We start from the raw sequence: 21,424 nt of genomic DNA, 5'->3' as shown, positions 1-21,424 counted from the left end.
ATCCTAACTTCTTTGTCTGTAAAGCAGATAATGACAGAATCTATGTATATACGTACATATGTGTGTATATATTTACATGTATATACACATATATATCTTTAATTTTTTTTATTTTTCCAATCTGGGTTTGTATTCCAGAGCATAGCTCCGGGTTGAAATGATCCCTTGCGTGGGAAGTGGTGTCTGTTTTCATGTAGTGCCACCTAGTGGTCACACACTGTAACTGCATCTGCAGCCTTTGAAGTGCAGGTTGATTGATGGATTGGCTTGAGTGGTTCCGTTGCCTTTGCAGGGCAGAGTTTCACAGAGGATAAGGGGCAAAGGAAGGTTCCTGGACAGAGTTCACAGAAGCTGGTCCTACAGGAAGTGAATAAGAATTGCCTAATGTTCAAGCCATACAAGCAAGGGGAGGCGAGTTGCTTTATGGTGTTATGGGCCCAGATGTTTGAGCTTTGAAGTGAACATTTCTGTGTTTGGAACCAGACTCTGATATTTACTCTCTATATGACTTTGGAAAAATTGCATATTTCCATCTCCTTACCTGTCAACTCAAGATAATAGGGACACCTACCATAGAGTTTTTCTGTAAGGATTCAGTGAAATATTTAGATTCTGGCACATAATAAGTATGCAACAATAACCTAGAATGATGGCCTATGGGTTTCTCTGAGCATAGAGTCTGGACTAGGTGGATACCCTCCAACCAGAAATCAGATGTGTTCATGAACTCTTCTCCAACCCATGAAGCTTGCAGCTTAGACAAGTTTGCAAGCTATTTCGTTATCCTTTCAATTATTAGCACTGCTTCCATAGAATCCATATACTGCCATTTTAGAAACACTGGAGAAATAAGCTTGGAGTTCTGTATAGCCATCTGTGCCTCCAGAAAGCAGATCAGACCAGACCACGGGGCTCAAGGAAGTCTGGAGTACAGATGGCCAGCGACTTCTTGTACACTTGGGAAAGAAGGGCAAATTCTGAAACTGAGAAATCCGCCACTGGCCGTGTTCTTCAGAACACTGTTTGCATTTCATTTCTATTTGAAAGTTTTTTTGCATTTTTAATTGTGAACATTTCATTCATTCATTCATTTAGGAAATATTCATTGGGTACCTAATATGTGCCAGGAGCTGCTCCAGTCGCTGGGAACACTTAGTTGTAAATGCATGGATTTCTGGCCCTCATGGAACTTGCAGTGGAAAGTGGGAGACAGAAAATAGACAGACGGATACAGAACGTAATATTACAGGGTGATATTGCTTTGACAGAGAATGAAGCAGAGTAAGGAGAAAGTACACGGGGGTCAGGGGGTGCTGGGTTGCTGCTTTAAGTGGGAGGATCGCAGAAGGTACTGGCTGGTAATGCATTTGAGCAGAGGCCTCGCTGAAGATGGGGAGTGAGCCCTGCAGGTGTCTGAGTGGAAAACACTGCTGGCAGAGGACACAGCAAGTGCAAAGGCCCTGAGGTGAGAGAGGGCTTGGTCTGCTGACTGCCTCGAGGAATCCTAGAAAGATGGAAGCTGGAAGGTGAGTGGTGATGAGGTTGACAAGGCCTCCTGGGGAAGATGCCACTGAGGCAGTCACCATAACATATTATTGCGTGACTAATTACTGTGGTTATAACTTAGTCAGCAATTGTGCTTACCAAATTCTGTGTTTCAGTAGACACTGTAACTCATGGTGGTAAACCATGAATATAGAGAGGAAATCATTCCAGTTTCTCTCACTTAATCACCTAAAAGCATTACAGCATATTTGTCAAAACCCGTGGTTATCAGGCAGACACGTGTGTCCCAGTCCCCCAAGGGCTTTGTCATCATGTACCTGTCTGAGCCCGGCTCTCAACCACTGAATCAGAAGATGGAGGACAGGCAAGGGTGCCGGCGTGTGTAGTTTGAATAATGTTTCCGGATGATTCTGATAGGCAACTCTAATTAAAACGAGTTAACATTGTGACTTTCTCTTTTATTCTTCCAGTCTCCAAGGACCTTGTCTCCTACTCCGTCAGCGGAAGTAAGTGCCATTTTTTAAAATTTTAATGGGTGGAATTGGAGAATTACTTGGACCTTTCCTAGACTCACATTTTTGCAAAAGGATATTAACAAAAGAACAGAAAAACTGCACAAGATTATGATGAATGTAGCACTCCTTACTGTAAGATATGACTCTAAGACACAGAAGTATATTTCTCTTTAAATGGAGACAAGGGAATAAAACCAGCTGTACACTGCACCTCTGAATGGTAGGAAAGTGTTTGCAGGGAGTGGAGCCACTTTTCCCTATGTTGGGCTCTCTCTTATCAACCATAATTAATTGATCTGATTCCAAACCTACTAGATTATCTGAATTGGCCAACCGTAGCCGTGGTGTTTCTATCAGCAGAGCCATCTTCTTGGAAGACCAGCCCTCTTAGTTTAAAATCAATAGTCTTGTCCCCCTTCCCAGGGTAGACAGACCGTATAGTGGCTTTTATCAAGTTCACCAGCCTGTCTGTTCCCTTGGGAATAACCTCCTGAGTGTCTGGATCACATAGAGCTGTCAGTGATTGTTCCATAGCAAGCTATGGATCCCGTGTCAACCCAATCATGCTCTTCCCTTCTGTAGCATCCAACACCAAAGACACAGCTCCCAAATGATTTATACTCCCAACCCATGTCATTAAATGTTCTTCAGGAAGCTGGTGATATTGATTTACAAAATGAAAGAACACCTTCACACTATACCCCAGTCCCAGAAAGTCTTGGTTTTGCCCTCATCCACATTGACTTACCTACGTGGTGACCAGAAGCCTTAGAAGCACTTCCTATTGCTCCTGTGTAATTTTTCTCTCAGAGAGTAGCTTTGAAACTAGCAGCTTAAGCTCAGACCAACTCAAATCTGAGCATAGTCCAGCACCCAGGTCCAACCCAGCACTTTGTTTCATGTAAGCTGTTACAGATAATAGCAAAGTGATTGTTTGTTCCAGCATGCTTCCTATTATTCTGCATTTCTTTATGCATCCAATGAGCAAACTCCTCAGGGGTTAGGTCTGCCCCCATCTACGAATAGTAATAATAATAAAGTCAATAGTCTTATCTTAAAGTCAAGTAACTTTCTGGATAGTCTATATAAAACTGGACCGGCCTTAGGTAATCACTATAATTTGAGATGGTACAATCTCTGTGGTATTGGGATGGCTTATACCAAGTGCAATGAATTAATTTCTATGAGAATTTACAACTGAAGTTATGAAGCATTTGTTTCTGTTACTGACCACTTGTGAGACTAAGGCACATTACTGTGGAAATTCTGTTTTGTTGTTTCAATTTATTGTTAGAACCAAGTAGGATCAAACCAAAGCTTTTTTACCTCTTGCTCTTGCATTTCATACATCCATAGTTATTGAGATTTTAATTTAGATCTTTTTCATGCCTTTTTTCAAACTTTCATTTTTATTGTGCTAGTAAAAACTTCGACAACAAATTCCTAAAGTGTAAAACATTCTTTGTACTCATCTAATTCTTTTATGTTATGGTTGTGTGTATGATTTTTTTTGAACTTTATACATACAGTATTCTTTAGATTTGGACATGGTGTGATACCACTGTATTAAATTGATATGCCATAGCTTAACTGTACCCATTTATTGAGCACATAATACAAAGCTTTGTCTTTATAAATGGTGACATTATAAATATCTGAGGAAGTTTTTCCACTTAAAGATCATTAAAAAATATATTTTTAGGATTTGCTTCTTAGAGATAGAATTATTGGATCTGAGGCCACCACAAGCTTATTCTCCAGGAGAATCTACTTAAAATGTCCCCAGATCAATATCATAGATGGTGTGGGTAGGTGGTTGGATCCAGGGATGAGATTAGAGTCAGGAGGCTTTCTGAAACAGGTTCCACCTCTACGAGCTACACACCTGCCCACAGGTCTCTTAGCTGCATGGAACCTTCTGGAACATCCTGCATTTGTGGAGAAGGGAGGGAACACCACGTGTTCTACCTTCCTTCTGATGCAGGTCTAATGATACAACCTATGTGAATGCACTTTGTAAAACTGAAAAGCACCGTATAAATGTGGTGGTCGGAATTATTCCCTCTTTCCCAGACCTCTGTCAACATTGGAGTTTATCATTTTAACATCTTAAAATCTTGGTAAAGGCAAGGACTATAGGTTTTGAACAAAAGGCGTTACCCATGGAATGTTTGTTTGCATACCTATTTGAGGAACATGCCCCTAAAATGTGTACATGAATGGGTCGACACGACAGTTCTGGGGGACTCCGGTCCAGCTTGACTTCACTTGAGCCTGACAGCAGCCTGACTATGTGTTGTGCTCCCACCGTCTCTCGCTTTCCTCCAGGGGTACCAGGATGGGCGGGACCGGATGATCCACCGGTCCACCAGCCAGGGCTCCATCAACTCCCCGGTGTATAGCCGCCACAGCTACACTCCAACCACGTCTCGCTCTCCTCAGCATTTTCACAGACCCGGTAAGGGCACCTATTCCCGGGATTCACTCCGGATAATCCTCTGTGTTTCTGTGTGATTGTTTTCCCCACCACTGGTAGTGTATTTAAAAATCTGGCTGCCTGCCAAATCTATCTTCCCCTTCTCCCCCCCCCCCCCCAAAAATCAAAATCTCCTATCCCATTACAGTTTGTTATTTCTTTTCTTAAAACAAGACACATTTTATGGTTATATTCATTATGATTTACTGAATCATTACATTTTGACAATAGACAACAAAAAGTAAAGGAATTTATTTTTTTAAGACTTAAAGATAATCTCAGCACTCTGAGACTTAAAATGGAGATTTCCAAACTATATGGTGATGTGCCTTTTAGGCTTGCCAGCATCATCTAAAATCCAGTGTTAGTCATTTATTGATGGGTTTGTTATATTTCCCCAGACACATGGTATTACTATGGATGCTTGGTTAAGAACCCACTAGAAGGAAATCTCATATACAAGCCCAGGATTGTATTTGGTAAATTTTAAGGTGCCTTCCAACCTAAAATTTTGAATCAGACTTGGAAGACATAAAAGCACTAGAGATGAGCTATGATGGAGACTATTAAGAGTAATGATCTTCATTTGACCTTTATCTCTGCAAAATTTTCATATTTTCATATTAGTGGGTGTCTACTATGTGGACACTATGTCTACTATGTGGAGTAGAAAAAGAATAAAGATCTTATCACAGAAGATAGATAAATAACTTCACAGAAGAAATAAATTCAGCAAGGAAGATTTGGCTTTTTAAACAAACTTGGTGATGATGCATGTCTACAAAGACTTCATTTTAAGTCTCTTGCTTTTGTGCAGGCTCATAAGCCCATTCATATGGGAACTTATTGTATAAAATAAAACCAAAGGAATGAACTGAGTATAAAAAGGCTGCAATCTTCAATTTAAAGCCAGAAATTTAGTGCTTGTAGAGGATTAAATTTTTACTCTTGGATCCTTCAATAATATACAGTTTTCTCTAGGCTCCTAAACATTTACTCAGTATTTGTTGAGTTCCATTAAAGGAAAATTTTCAGGGAAGGAATTCCTTTTATTTGTCATACATTTATATCCATTTTATTCCTTTTAAGCCCTTATCTGCCTGGGTGATGAGAAACCCTTTATGCTACCATCCCTACATGTGGGCATACCCTGAGGTCACTGAGGCTGCAGCTGTGACCTTGTCAGAATGATATGGGGTTGCTGGGAAACTGTCCGAGAGACCACTGGATAGCCAGGAAGTGGTCAGTCAGGGACTCAGTTTCCCCAAAAGGCCATGTCCTCATGGGGCAGTAGAAAGTGTTCCTGTGTTCCCGTCATCGTTCTGATGCCAAGAACCTTCAGAACATTTTGTGCGTCCTAAGCACTTCTTCTCCCCCTTCATGATACATTATGGACCTGTGCGATGCCAGTTATTAAGATTATTTTTTCAAGATTTTTCATGACTCTGCTAGCACAGTCATGGCCAACACGGAGCACCTCGAAGTATCCTCTCCGTAAGTTCTAGAGGCCAGAGAGTCATGCACGCCTCTCGGTCTGGTTTAGCTTAATGGTCCATAACTAAGTTTCCAGCTCATCAGTGCCTCCACTACCCAATTCTCAGCATCATGGGTAGCTCTTTGCCCCCCAGGGGACACAGACAAGTGCAAAATAAAATTAAACTTCCTAGTAGGAGAAGTTTGCCACTTAGAAAGAAAAAAAAAGAGAATCTGACTCTGACATATTGATATTGGGTTGGCCAAAAAGTTCATTTGAGTTTGTCATCTTAGGATAAAACCCAAATAAACTTTTTTGGCCAGCGCAATAGTTCTTTGCAAGGTTCTTGAAACAGCTGTCACTTTTAAACATACATGTCAAAGGATTCTGTTTTGTCAGTTGCCTTTTTAAAAACAGCCATGGTTGAGTCTAAGTGGCATGCCTGGTCCCGACTCAGCGGTCGTGGGTGTCATCCGCCCAGAATGCCCTGGTGGCCGTTCCCTCCCACGGAAGCCACTTATCCTCGGAGAGGGACTGTGGACTGACCTGAACCCGTTGGCAGACTCTCCCCACTGTGCCTAACCGCTCGCAGGCGCCTTCTTAACCCCTGTTCCTTCCTCCGTTTTCAGACTCCTGATTAATGTTCTTTGTTTTGTTTTTGTTTTTTTTCCCCTTTCCCTCCCTTGGAACGATGGCGGCGTCCCTGCTCCTGTGTTAATTTCTGCTCTTCTTTCTGTCTCCACCCCGCCCCGCCCCGGGCCTGGCACAGAGCTGGTGTCTCCTGGTGTGCAGAGGTCCTTCCTCCGCACCAGCAGCCTCAGCTCCGCCCACAGCGACTCCCGCCCCAACTCCCCATTCCGACACCACTTCCTTCCCCATGTGAAAGGTAAGGAGGCAGGCTTCTCCAGGCAGCACCCTGCAAAGCGGAGATTTATTAGCGCCCTGGGAAGGCTAATAAGGTGCATCTCCAAAAGTCAGCCCCCAGCTTCGGACCTCTCAGCATGCCTGCGTGCATCATGACTTCACACCCGGCCGTGTCTTAGAACTGGCATAGCATCTCTCCTTGGGAGAAATATGTCATTTCTAAGGGCTCTAGACGAAGTAACAGGAAGTACGTTGGAGACCTTAAGATTGCTTCTCTCCTGCTTAGGAAAAAATATATATTATTATTTTGCTTTTCTCTGTGTTAGAAGCAAAATAGAATATATATCTGGGGAAGTTTCCTGGTTTCAATATGTGATATGGCTCAGCAAAACCCAACAGTATTCAGCAACAAGGGTTCCAAAGTTGTCTTCATGATGATAAGCCACGTAACAACATTAAGATGTTTGGACAGTATGAAAGACCTAGGGCCACGTAACTGAAATTTCTCTCTTTGAGCCAACTCTTAGGGTGATCCTCCTTTGACTTGTCCTGATGTCTGCATGATGGAGAAGAGGGGCTTTGCCTTCTGTTTTCTGTTCCTGCCCATCTCTGCCCTTCCCTCTGTGTCGTTCCCATTGTGCCTCGGTAGCAGTCCTCAATTGGAGTTCTCAGTTTCCTTACTTGGTGGGGGAGCCAGGAGCCACAGAGGGATCATGAAGGGGCCATAATTTAAAATACGTTGGAGCTCCCAAAAGAATGCTGACTTCTTCCGTAGCCTTGATTTGAACCAAAGTAACTGAAAAGACTATTGGGTTAGCCAAAAAGTCCATTTGGATTTTTCACAAACTGTTATGGAAAAACCCAAACAAATTTTTTGGCCAACCCAAGAGCTGAAGGAGAGAGGTGCAGGCAAGCACAGATGTTGTCATGGGTCTTAAGACAGACCTGAAGGATTCTAACCCTGAGCTCCAAGATGTCACATCACTAACACTTTCTCGAACAGCCTAAATGTTGTGCTCTTTGACTGAATTTTGTTGGCAGTCTGCCCAACCTTTTTACTCATTTGGATTTTTAGGACTTAGTTGTTCAGTCAGTTCAGTTCAGTCACTCAGTCATGTCCAACTCTGCGACCCCATGGACCGCAGCATGCTAGGCTTCCCTGTCATCACCAGCTCCAGGAGCTTGCTCAGACTCACGTCCATCAAGTTGGGTGATGCCATCCAACCATCTTGTCCTCTGTTGTCCCCTTCTCCTCCTGCCTTCAGTCTTTCCCAGCATCAGGGTCTTTTCAGATGAGTCAGCTCTTCACATCAGATGGCCAAAGTATTGGAGTGTGAGCTTCAGCATCAGTCCTTCCAATGAATACTCAGGACTGATTTCCTTTGGGATTGTCTGGTTTGATCTCCTTGCAGTCCAAGGGCCTCTCAAGAGGTTTCTCCAACACCACAGTTCAAAAGCATCAATTGAGTTGAGTTCAACTTAGTTGAGTCCTAAAATATAAATTTCCTGCCCCATCAGTAAGCAGTTACTTTGTGAGCATGCTATTTTTTGCATTTTCTAGGCTGTGAAAATAACATTGTTGATATGCCTATTGAAGACACACACCACTTGCCTTTAGCAAAGACATCTGTCTTTTTCAGCAGGCACAGCACTTTCTGAAATTCTTGACAGATTATTTTTACCAATTTTTCCCAGAGCACAGAGAGCCTTATTCCTGCTCTCCACCCTGAACTCCTTTCAGTGGGTGTTGAAGGTCAACAGATGCAGCAGCTCATGGTTTAATCCTTGTGGAGGTAGACGGCAAGTGCCAGTTTGTAGTTGGCAAGGTGAAATGCCCTGGTGTATTATAGGCGGGCTTCCTCGGTGGCACGGTGGTAAAAAATTTGAATGCTAATGCAGGAGATGCGAGTTCAGTCCCTGGGTCAGGAAGATCCCCTGGAGAAGGAAATGGCAACCCATTCCAGTATTTTCGCCTGAAAAATCCCATGGACAGAGGAGCCTGGTGGGCTACAGTCGATGGGGTCACAAAGAGCTGGTCATGACTGAGCACACACGCCTCCTCATAACGAGCATTCCGATCTGTGCATCTGTGATTTCCCTCTCAGCATGATGCTCTTTGAACACTTCCGGTTACATCACTCCTCGAAGTATCCCCGCAGTGATTAAAGTAGCAGGCAGGAGGCATGGGGGTAGATGAACAGCTGAGGCCCTGGTTAAGTGACCTGGCCAAGGACCCTCAACTCGGAAGTGGCAGCACCAGGACTAGAGAGACCCCAAGCCTTCTCAACCTTCATTCCTATTAGAGGGATGTGTTTCAACATAAATAATTTTTAAAGCAAATTTTTACTTTGCATCCCTTTTTAACTAGAAAATTTCATTCTTATGGAAGCTGAAACAGTTATTTGAGTCATTTAAATTACAAAATTAACAAATGTGTACTTTTCAATAGAAACACCAACTAGTTATTAAAATTTCAGTACCTGAATGTACCTAAATGGTGCTTTATTAAAAATACAGATATGCAGTCTTTTCTGTTTTCAGTCTGAATTCAGAGTACACAGTCAAATAGTATAGGTTTAAATCCTAAAAAGCCTTGGCTTGTCTCACACTTATACTTTAAAAATATCTAATAGTCTCTTTCCCATTTTCTTTTTACTGGGTATATGTCTACAGTTTGTTCAGATGAAATAGTTTATATATTCCAGATATAAATTATGAAGTACATAACAGTATGTGCTTAGTTATAAAGTCAGTTTTTTGCTATACTGCAAAAACAATCATTCAGAATTTGTATATTAAAGATATTGCTTTAAAGTTTAGTCTAGTTGAATAGCTAAATGCAGATTCTCTAAGGAATTACATCTTTCTTATTCTGAAACACATGTATCTATACGGAAGTCCTCTCTAGCACAGAGGAACTTATGACCATGGAGAAACACATCTAAGATATCTTTAAAGGAGCAAAATCTTCCAGGGGGTTACATGGCTCTTCATTTGAACATTCACTCTGTATCTTGGAGCTTATTTTGTAATCTCCGGGAAATTATTTTTAAAACAAATACAAACCAAGGAGCTTGAGGACTCTAGGGTAGGATGTCCATCTCAGGAAGGTGTAGCTGAAAGCAGGAGTCCTCTTGCCACTCTGGCAGCCATAAGCCCGCGTTCCACTGCCCTAGTTTAATTCTTAGCCCTCATTTCAGACTTAATGTGGCCCAGGCCCCCAGGGTCCACTGAGCCGAGGACGCCTGCATGGGTGTAGAGCCGAGATGCATGTCAGCAGCTGTCTCTCCATTTCATTGGCTTCCCCCTCTCCTTTCTGTAATGCCCTTCTTGTTTCTCCTTGTGTTTTTATTTCTGTTCTCTGACCTTCCTTGCAGTTTCATTTTATATCAGTATGTCGTTGTTGGGCCGTCTGGACAAGTGCTTGCCTATTTGGAGAAACTCTTTTCACCTTGTTTGGGGCTTTGTGAGCTTCCCTTGTGGCTCAGCTGGTAAACAATTTGCCTGCAATGCTATAGACCTGCCTTTAATCCCTGATTTGGGAAGATCCCCTGGAAAAGGGAAAGGCTACCCACTTGAGTGTTCTGGCCTGGAGAATTCCATGGACTATATAGTCCATGGGGTGGCAAAGAATTGGACACGACTGAGTGACTTTCACTTTCACTTAGGCTTTGTACTGTGTTTGCAGAGTTTCTCTTCCTTTCTCTTTGAAATGCTATTAGACATTACTTTCTGTGTCCATGAATCAGGCTTGCACACAGGAGAGCTACATATATTAAATCTCATTGAAAGGAATCTTCCCTGTTTTGCCATAGATATGAGTTACTATGATGCAAATATGTATTTGACACTTGCTGAAGGAAACCCTAACACTTACTGAAGTTTTAGACAAGAACCAATAATCTTGAAACTCTGTCATGAAATTCTAGAAGCTGCCAATTTTTAAGGTCCCCTCGGCTTTTATATTTTAGGACATAAGCACTTGGAGTTCAGGAGCTAAGCGGTGCGCCAGCAGACTCGTGCAGCAGACACACGCATTGCCATTTAGATTGACTTGTCTTAGGATTTGTCACTGAGGCTCTCAGTGTTCCAGAAAGAAGAATGAAAGTAGGACAGAGCATTTGAATTTGTTAAGCACGGTGGGAATCCTGCCAATGAATGATCTCTCAAGGACTGAAAAATTGACACATTAAACTGACATGGAAAGAGCTAAAAATGAAGACCAGGAAAATATAAATCTATATACATGGTAGCTCTTCATCCCAATAGCTAAGATCACTAACAGCTTAACCAATACAAGGACTTATTTAAAGAACAAAATGGCTATGAGTATGCTATATATACTATTATTTTTAAACAGCGTTAACTCCAGGCTGGTTGATGTTGATGATGATACCTTCCATATATGATTATTTCATCTGATGCCCTATATATCCCTTATGCCTGAGTAATGAAGTGCACACAAAAATAACCTTTGGGGGCCTTCACTATTTATTTCCATTCAGGACAGAGTGAAATGTTTTATCATTTACAGATAGAGTGTTTGATTTAGAAAAGGCCTCATCTTGAGCATTTCTTTCTTTTAAAAATGCCAAAATTGTTAATGCCCTTCATCTCTTAAGGACTAAGAATTTGGTACCTGGCAGTATTATATATTCCAAGACCTTACTCCCAACAAGCCATGTGACATGTAGAAATCATACTGTCCAGGAACACTTAGATGGCTGTGTTGCTGAGTGTCTGTTTACCTAGTGTTTTAAAATGTCACTATGGGAGGCTTTAAATGATTATAAAGTTAAATCTACTTACACAGACTTCAACACAGTAGTGGTTTTTTTTGTTTGTTTTGTTGTTTTTTGATCCACTAAAAAGGGCAATGGTTGCTGAAGATATGCTGCCAGAAAAACCTCTGCCCAGCTGGAGACAGCATTCAGCCAAAATTCACCCTTTGGGAATTTGGATAGTCACACCATAGCTTCTGAGGGCTTCCCGGGTGGCACTGTGGTAAAGAATCCATCTGCCAGTGCAGGAGACTCAAGAGATGTGAGTTTGATTCCTGGGTCGAGAAGATCCCGTGGAGAAGGAAATAGCAACTCACTCCAGTATTCTTGCCTGGAAAATTCCATGGTCGGGAGCCTGGTCGGCTACAGTCCAAGGCTTGCAAAAGAGTGGCATGACTGGGCACACACACACACATAGACTTTAAGAGCCGTCAACCGTGGAAGTTATGGGCTTCTCCTGCCACTCGCCATCAGAGCGTCTTAATAATAGAAACTGAATTCATGGGCAAATGCTAATTCTAATGACTTTAAATCTCGGCGTCCCGTAGATGCATCTGTTTTTGTGTGTGAATGACTCTGGCTATTAACTATCAGAACAAACTTAAGGGAGTTTCATCTGTTTGGATATTATGACCAAAACCTGTGAGGACATATCCCCCAGAAAATGTGATGTTCTACAGGTACAGGAAGGTTAGAGGTGCAGGGTTAAGGCCAGAGAGCAATGCAGATTTAAAGCAGCAGCGCCAGTGTTCAGGATATGCAGAGTCTTCAAAAAAACACTCAAAGCAAGGAAGTTGAATCTCTCTACAGCTTCCTTTGAGAATAGCCCACAAGAATTATTCTGTTTTTCAATTAGGGATTAGTCTTGTGAGTATTTTCTAATGTGTGTAAGAGATTCTTCTGAAATGGAACAATTCAGTTGGGATTACTGAGGATCAACTCAGGGAAACCTATTTAAAAAAAAAAAAAAGATGCTATTCTGATCCCATTGTTGTGTCCTAACATCTGACTGCCTTTAATTAAGAGAAAGATGGGATTGACTCTGGAGTGGTACTCACTAAATTAGGTCATTCGTTGCTATAGAATTATTTAGTTGGTCTACTTCAGTCATTATTCACAGATATTTATTCAGCACTTAGTCTTGGCCAGGCATTGTGCTGAACACATAAATATGAAAAAGACTTAGTTCTGATTCACCCTTAGGTTTAAAGCCGGATTTCCTACTAAACATATATATCCTTCCTTCCCTTGCTTGCCTCTACCTGTGTTTTCCATACTCATTTTTTTCAGACATGGTTATTTCTCCTTAGGAGAGTGATAGTAAATGAGATAACATTTTCTTTAAATGAGCTTTTTAATATGTCAGTAATTTGGAGTGAAGCTTCATAATTTCTAAAAGCTAATATCTGACTTAATATAATATATTGGGAGCTAGATAGTAAACTGACTCTTAGGGAAAATAAGGGGGGGCAAAAGTTTTAAAACATGATAACCAAAAACCTGGAATCTAAATTTGAGACAGTAACAAATTCAGATCTCACATTTGGAATATCTTACTGCCCATTTGGTACAGATCTGTACTCTGGTTATCTAAAACTACACATTTTGAAAAACTAAAAGTCTATTAAACATATTATTCTGAAATGCAGCAATTGACATCTCTCATGTGTTGCTGGCCACATTTAAAACCATTTAACTTACTTGAAGAAATTGGTTCTTGTACACCTAAAACTAGTACACTCTTATATGTCAGTTATATCTCAGTTTTAAAAATTTAAGATAAAGTAAAAAAAAAAAAAGAAATTTATTCCTGCTCTATTTTCTGAAGATCTGATTTATTTAAAATTGTTAGCCTTAATTGATAGATAAATTGGACTTTATCAAAATTTAAAACTTTTGTGCTTCAAAGGACACTATCAAGAAATTAAAAGATAACCACAGAATGGAAGAAAACATTTGCAAATTGTGTATCTGATAAGAATCTTGTATCCAGAATATGCAAAGAACCCTTACAACTCAATCATAAAAATATTGTATTGGCCAAAAAGTTCATTCTGGGGTTTTTCCATACAATCTTATGGGAAAAACTGAAATGAACTTTTTGGCCAACCCAATAATTACGGGGCTTCACTGGTGGCTCAGATGGTAAAGAATCTGCCTGCAACACAGGAGACTTGGGTTCAGTCCCTAAGTTGGGAAGATCCCTCAGAGGAGGAAATGGCAATCCCCTCCAGTATTCTTGCCTGGAGAATCCCCATGGACAGAGGAGCCTGGTGGGCTACAGTCTATGAGGTCACCAAGTAAGACATGACTGAGCAACTAACACTTGATAATTATGTTACTAGTTCATTAACTTTTGATAGTCCTACATTCTTTGGTGTTTTCTTGGGATGGATGTTTGCTCAGTCGTGTGGAAGGAAGACAGGAGGGTAAGAGCTGACCTCTTTCTGATCTTGCACAATCTCAGTTCCCCCTGCAGCGCTCATCAGAGAGAGTGGCGGTGGCTATGGGAGTGGGTCTCTAGGCTTTTGCAGCCACGCCCAGCAGCCCCGTCCAGCCGCCTCCTCACCCCCTCCTCCAAGAACCCTGTGCTGCCCAGCCGCAGGGGCCTGTCCTCTTGCTCCCATGTACTGTGGCCCTTCCTTCCCCACGATGTTCTAGCTCCCTAGATTCTGGACCTTCTCACCCCTCTAGCCACCCACCCACCTAATGAGACCATCTCAATTCTAGCGTCTTTCCACAGCCTTTCTGAAAAATCAATGGCACCTTCATCTGAGTGCCTTGAATATTTCGTATACCCCTGAGTCAGCACCCGTGTGGCATTACATATACTCGTCTGTTGTAAGTCTGTCTCCTTAGGTGGACCCTGAGCCCCTTGCGGCCAGACCCCACATCTCCTTCACCTCCTTAGCTTCAGCTGCAGCTCATTGCCCAGCCACAGTAGGTGCTCAGTAAATGTCTCACCTGTTGAACTGTTAGACTGGGTGAAGCTGTGTCTTTAGAGAAAGGTGGGGAAAGTGTCCCAAAGTACCTGGAAGAAAGGGATTTGACTGTATCATGTACATTTCAAAGTGAGACAACAGAAATGTCGGCTGCAGTAAAGGCACTTTGTGTCGCCCAGGGAAGGGACTGGGTTGACTACACAGGTTCCCAGTCTCAGCCTTCCATTCAAAGAAATAGATTCCGATTGCCAGCCTCTGCCATCATGCCTGGAAGTGATTGTATTTGGGTTTGCATATCCAACCCCTTGACATGCTTGGGATGTCGCCATCTGATATTGACCCTAAATCATTAGCAAGTGACTTTCCATCCCCCTCAATGTACTTTCCATCTAATCAGTTCGCTGCCAGCTCACAGCCTTCAACCGCATGCCATTGGAATGATGCATCTAACTGCTAGCTGCTTTTAACCTAGTTCCACTTGAACTCGAGTCTCTCTTTTGGAAAAATTCGATCTTATTCCAGTCACCTTTGTGAGCCAAATTGATGAATTGAGTTTGTTGCTTTGATTTCTCCTTTTTGACGTACCTCCTTCCGGTTTGTTGTTTTGAATTTTTATTATGCTTGCTTTGTTTTCCTTCTTGCTCTCCCCTCTCTCATTTTGTTTTCTCCATTCTTCTCATTGGAGGCAATGAGCCGTCCAGCGGCCGGAACTCCCCTCTCCCTTACCGGCCAGACAGCCGCCCTCTCACTCCAACTTACGCTCAGGCCCCTAAACATTTCCATGTTCCAGGTAGGAGCTGACGCGGTCTATGTCTTGGTGTCCTGTCACGGTGTAGAATGTAGCCTTGTCGCTTCTGTCTCGTCTCCATCTCTCACGCTCTGTTCATTGAGATGCACACAGCTGATAACCCCTAAATTGCAGTGTCTGACCTAGAGGGCCTTTCAGAAGCTTTGTATGGGAAATGCCAGGATTGTTTGAAAGTTTCCGTTTTCTCTAAAATGTTTAAGGTAGGGTGGGAGGCAGAAGGTGAAGGAAGGAGAGTTGAATCGCTTTATTTTGTTTCGACTAAAATTTTAATTTTACCCTTATATTTGAACCTTCTAAGCTACCACTCTGTGGTTTACTGTCATTGACTATCACGGTGGTAATCTAGTTATCTTCTCGTTGTAGAGATTGGCCCACAGTGTTCTTGAAAGTATTTTTATTTTATCTGTTTGTCTTCGGCACGGAGATTCTTTCTATGGGCTTTTCAGAGAGCTGTAAAATTGGGTCATTTGGAGGGTCTTTCTGCAATATATAATTAACTAACCCTCCATAGCCCACAGAGAGATCTTGCAATTTAGGCTTGGCACTCTAAGCTTTAGTGTCATGGTACAAATAGTAATTTGCCGACAGGAACTGGAAAAGTCAAAACACATATCAATATCTTCATGTTTCAGGTCAGCTCAATTTGTGAAGGCAAGACTGGCCATCAGAGGTCATGATATTAATTTTCCATCAGAAGTACATTGTTTTGCTTCTTTTAGCTACTGAAAGTAGTCTAATAAATGACCGCTATATTAATGTTAGCACACATATTTGGAGTCTGTATTTTTCTCTTTTGAGAAAAACTTGATAAACTTAAAAACTTAATAAACAAAGTTCAATAGGATTTATACCACTGAGATATGGCTGCCTTTTTAAAAAAGAAAAAGTTTCATCAAACCTTGAAAATCAGTGTTGTACTTTTGTGGCTTTTTCACAAGAATCCAGTACCCAAGGTTCTGGGGAAACCTCCCGAGTATTTGCAAAGTGAACTGGTTGTATAATCAAATGGGGCTCTGTATTAAAATGTGAATAATATTTGGCATCTCTTTTCCTTTTTTTTTTTTAATTTGGCCTATGCACGTTAGGATTTTGTCCAACATCTTGTCAATTATATCAGATTAGCCTTGCACGTAAAAACTGTTTCTGTGTTTTACAAAAAGGTACCCTTAATTTTACTTCATCGCTTTCCACTGTTCCGCTCATTAGTTGAAAAGTAAATTGAGCTGCTGGTCTTTACTGGGAGCTCAATTTCTAGACAGTAGCAATTTGGGGATTTTCCCCAAACTGGTTATGTCTTCCTCACCATCACAGTATCTCCGCTGCTTGCATTTCTCCCAGTTTTAACTCCACTTTTACTGAAGTGTGTATTTGAAATAAATGGCTCATGAGTGAGTGACATCTCTCTATATCCTAAGATGTATTACAAAGGATTCCATGTCACATGTCTATAGTAATTCACTTATTTCTGTAATTTCTTCTTTAGTAACCTCAATCTTTGTAATACAAAAGTCAACCTTCTGGGTTATTTTTGTTCAAGAGTCTTCAGTTCGGTTTGCCTCTGGGTTGGTCTGTTTTTCCCATCGCTGAACAGGTTCCCATAATCACTCACGTTTGCTTTTCATTTCCACAGATCAAGGGATCAACATTTACCGAAAACCACCCATCTACAAACAGCATGGTAAAACCCACTTTCCTCCACGTAGCTTTTAAGTAGCAACGTCGGCTCAACCCTTTGCTGTCCTCTGAAACGCTCATCTGCTGTTGCTTTTGAGAATCAAACTGAGGTGTCCAGCATGTTATGCCTTTACGGTCTGCTAAGATGCAAATACTGTAAAGTTGGTTTTCCTAGATAGAAAACACCTAGCCTTTTTCTGAGCCCATCAACATGTATCATTTCACTCATACAGGAGGGGAAGTATGGTCACACAGTCATTCACAAACACCCTCACAAGATGCAGTGGGCATCAAAGAGTTTAACCAACTGCTCTGATAATTTTGATGAGCTTGCAGTTTAACTAATTAAAACTAGTGAACACTAGCTACCTAAAAAATTCATCTGACCGAGGGAACTCCCTGGTGTTTCAGTGGTTAGGATTCCACGCTTCTGCTCGGACTCAGTCCCTGGTTGGGGAACTAAGATCCCACAAGCTTCACAGCCAAAAAAGAAAAAAGAAAAAGAGTTAATTAGTTTGACCGAGCCCGCATCAGCCTGACTGTCCAGTTCCCCAGTTTCTGATGGGGCATGCAGACATCTGCGCCCTGTGGTAGAGTGGACCAGCCTCACGCTGAGACACATGCCTTGGTCCCAGCTCGTCATTCTGAGATATCACAGATGAAATTTCTGTCCCTCAGTCTTCTCATCTGCAAAAGCCAGTGCATGAGGCCAGCTTGTCTCTGAAATTCTTTCAAACTAAGAACCACTGACGTGGATCTAGAACTGTGTTTTCCTTTTCTGGGAATATAGCATTTTTAAACCCAGGAAATTGTATTACTCTTTGCAAATCACTATTCCCTCCACCATTTTAAGATCTCTATTGATTCCGCTGCTGTAAATCTTCATGAATAGGTTTCTACCTATTCAAAGCCAAGACTTTGGGTGATTTCAGAAAATTGTACCCAAATTGTGCCTGGAAATTTGAAGGCTGCCTTTAGAATCCAGTTGACATTAATGTATCCTGAAGGCTTAGGATGACATGAAAAGCAAATAAAGTTGAAATGCAAAAAGGAAAAAAAAATTCAGGCCAGCATTATAGGGGAAAAAAAGAGAATGTAGGTATTGTAATGGCTCTAGGACTAGGTTTTTTTTCCTTCATCTATATTTTTCTTTTTTAGGAGTTTACACCTTGTGCTTGCTTTTTTAAGTTTGTTAACATTGTTTTTGTTTGCTTTTTTATGGTTTAATGTCTTCTCACCCACTCATTAACATGTGAATGTTTACTGACTTCACCAATTCTAATCCGTAAGTACTGTTTGAAGTCTGGCTTTTTTTTTTTTTTTAATTTAAGAATAAGATTCCCAGTTTGATTTATCAATTTAGAGACTTTTCCTTTAAATACTAAAATCTCTAAGACCCTGCCTCTCTGGACAAAAATAATCAAATAAGATTTAAAGAGATTGGATAATGTTAGGTTATTTATTTGGAAGGAATTGACTTCTTTTTGTGATACTGACTTTGACTTTATGCTTTACTTTCTATCAGTTCCTCAGAGTTAAGATTACCACAAGCAGAATGGTACATCCAGAGGACCTTCTGCAAGAGAGCAGTTCTGTGTGATAGAAAAAGATGCCACCCCACACCAAACACTGGTGTCTGTGCTCTGTGCATTCCGAAAATGCTAGATTTAAATTAAGTCACACTTCTCAGTCTCTAACACGCTAATACCTATTATCCTTCTTTAAGAAGGGTATATACAAGGCAGTGTTTTCCAAGCTGATTTTATCTTTTTTCCTCATGAGGTTAGAGATTCAGAAAAACAGTTCCATCCCTGACTGAGAATTTACCCCTTTTTTATATATAGCAACCTCAGTCAAGTTACTAAACCAAATTGAAACTCAGAGGTTACTTTAAAAATGAGGAATTGGAGCTGAAGATTCAAAAAGTTACTTCCAGATTTAAAAATCTATAAGCTCCAGGAGGGGGCCAAGTTTTATCTATAGTATATAAATACATATTATTAGTATATTTAGAAATGTTTAGTAACATCCCAGATCAGTTTGCTAAATTAGCCAGAGTCAGAGACTGACCATTTAACCTGGCTTGTTTCTGTGATTACATTTGGGGCTCTAAGCCAGTGACCCCTCCTGTAAACACAGCCATTAAGCACACTGTGAGCTAATGCTGCTCCTCGTCTGACTTTGTTGTTTTAAAGTTGGATGACTTCATATGCAAGTTATATGACTTGTATATGCAGACCCTTGAACAGAATGACCAAATGGGTATGGCAAACTCAAGGCTAATTCCTGCAAACTGATAGTGAACTTTCCTGCTGCCATTTCACTTGGGACTCAAGGACACATATATAATATGCAAGGATTTAAAATGAATTGGATCAATATTTTTATGGCTAAGAAGCCACAAAGATCCATAGCCAATTCTCTTACAATTAACACCTACAGTCAAAGGACAGTGTCATGCATTTCACTTACCTTTTTAATTTCAAATTACTAATTCAAGTTTCTAATTGCTCTAGAAGAGTATTGTCCAATAGAACGTTCTGTGATGATGGGAAATGTTCTTTAATTATGTCGTCCAATACAGTGACCGCTAATCACAGGTTGATCACATAAAATGTGGCTAGTGTAGCTGAGGAACTGATAATCATTTTGGTTTATTTAATTGCATTAATTTAAATGTAAATAGCCACATGTAGCTCAAGCTAGTATTGGACAGCACAGCTCTAGAACAAGGTTTTTTTGGATGCAGAATAGATGTGGATTGAAGCTCTGCTTCTGGCAGAACACAAGGCAGATGAGTTGTCACCTAGGCACTGTTAGTGACTGGGCGATTGATAGTGGTGATAAGCAGCTATCTGGAGTTGACACTTTGGCCAGAGCACAAGAAAGCGATGTCAGAGGGTTGTACCACCGTGGCCTTGCAGACTGAGAGCTAAGCTGCCCCTGATTCCCATCTAGATGCAGCTGCCTTGGCAGCCCAGAGCAAATCTTCAGAAGACATCATCAAGTTTTCCAAGTTCCCAGCAGCCCAGGCTCCAGACCCCAGCGAGATTCCAAAGATTGAGACGGACCACTGGCCTGGTCCCCCCTCCCTTGCCGCCGTAGGTATGCCACTGTTGCAGCTAAGCCAAATGGACGGATTGCTAGGAGATTTCAAAATGAAATGCTTAAAAAATATGCAAGGAAATGTGTAAAGATTTTAAGAAAAGTATGACCAAGAGGTAGAAGAGTGAAAAGAACTAATGTAGTATTAACGAGTGCAGAATACTTCCAAGTTACAAAAACCCAACCACCAGAGCCTTATGCTAACCAAACCCAACAAGGGGCAGAACTGGTCTAAAACAGGTGTTTTGTGTGGACTCTCGGTGGTGGTTGTAAAATCAGTAACTCTTTTGAATGTAGTTGAATCAAAGCCTCCTGCCTTGAACTTTGTTCTCTATAGTTATAGTGAGTGAATTTACTGAGTGTCCACAGAAGCGTCACTTCTTTGAATTAAATTTATTTTAGACCATTTCTGAGTTGTAATTACAGTTCTTAACAACCAGTCGTAACATTGAAGCACTTTCAATTTTCTTGCCTGATCATGTTCTCCATTACTAAGAAGGGCTGTCACGGAGTAGCACGTGTTCTGGAATATTGCTCATGCAAAGTTACATGATTTTACATCTGTCATTTCCATGACTTCTGTGCTAATGTCACTTTTGAGCTGTTTCATTCTTTGCTTTGAACCACACATTTATGCTTTAGAGTTGTGTCTCTGTCCTTACTGTTTTGTCATTAGTTATATCACTTAACCCTAAAAAATGGTATCACCAAACTCAGAAGCTACTACTGAAAATTTAGTCAACTTTACAAAGATATGACTATATTATCATGTTTCTGTTGACAATCTAAAAGGCCTTCAATTTTCCAAAACTCCCACATTTTCCTCATCCTATTTTTTTATCAAGTTACTTTTAGAATAACTTTTACAAGCAATATAAGTGGACTTTAAAGCAATTGATAGTTATAGAAATGGTTGAAGGAAAAATCTACCTCCTTGGTTCATTATTCACATGTATTTTATATATTATGTTGGCTTAAGATGTATCTATTGCTAGTTCTTGCAGACTTTTATTAGTGTAAATTAAAGAGAGAAAATTCACATTGCCATTTAAAAACTAAGACAATCATCAGCTTTTTTCTGCTGGTCCAGATCCTTCAGGCAATTCTTGGGGTTACTAAGATTCCTGGTTCAGTCATGTTGCTTAGTGGGGACATTAAACAGCTAAACTTTGGGGAAGAATTAACATTTTATTGTTATCAACTGTCATCAGTAAATAGTTGAAAGCTCTTTGAGTTTCCAAAATGAAGAAAACTTCTGGCCCATTAATCAAAATGATGA

General features: G+C 40.9%; 1 protein-coding gene across 10 annotated transcripts in view; it reads left to right on the top strand.

Annotated features, from left to right (window-relative positions):
* The window catches only part of ABLIM1 (actin binding LIM protein 1), a 325,950-nt gene that overhangs the window by 290,374 nt on the left and 14,152 nt on the right, over window positions 1-21,424 (top strand). For 2 of the 10 annotated variants that reach the window (XM_070470239.1, XM_070470238.1), the window contains exons 11-16: window positions 1,977-2,012; window positions 4,350-4,479; window positions 6,741-6,857; window positions 15,244-15,348; window positions 16,997-17,044; window positions 19,999-20,145. In XM_070470239.1, coding sequence (XP_070326340.1) covers window positions 1,977-2,012; window positions 4,350-4,479; window positions 6,741-6,857; window positions 15,244-15,348; window positions 16,997-17,044; window positions 19,999-20,145 — 583 coding nt within the window. The remainder of the gene's footprint in view (window positions 1-1,976; window positions 2,013-4,349; window positions 4,480-6,740; window positions 6,858-15,243; window positions 15,349-16,996; window positions 17,045-19,998; window positions 20,146-21,424) is intronic. The other 8 variants (XM_070470243.1, XM_070470246.1, XM_070470237.1 and 5 more) reach the window with 7 other exon arrangements.

The sequence above is a fragment of the Odocoileus virginianus genome, chromosome 7 (assembly GCF_023699985.2).
Source record: "Odocoileus virginianus isolate 20LAN1187 ecotype Illinois chromosome 7, Ovbor_1.2, whole genome shotgun sequence".
Taxonomy (NCBI): Eukaryota; Metazoa; Chordata; class Mammalia; order Artiodactyla; family Cervidae; genus Odocoileus; species Odocoileus virginianus.
This window is presented reverse-complemented; position numbering and strand designations above follow the sequence as displayed.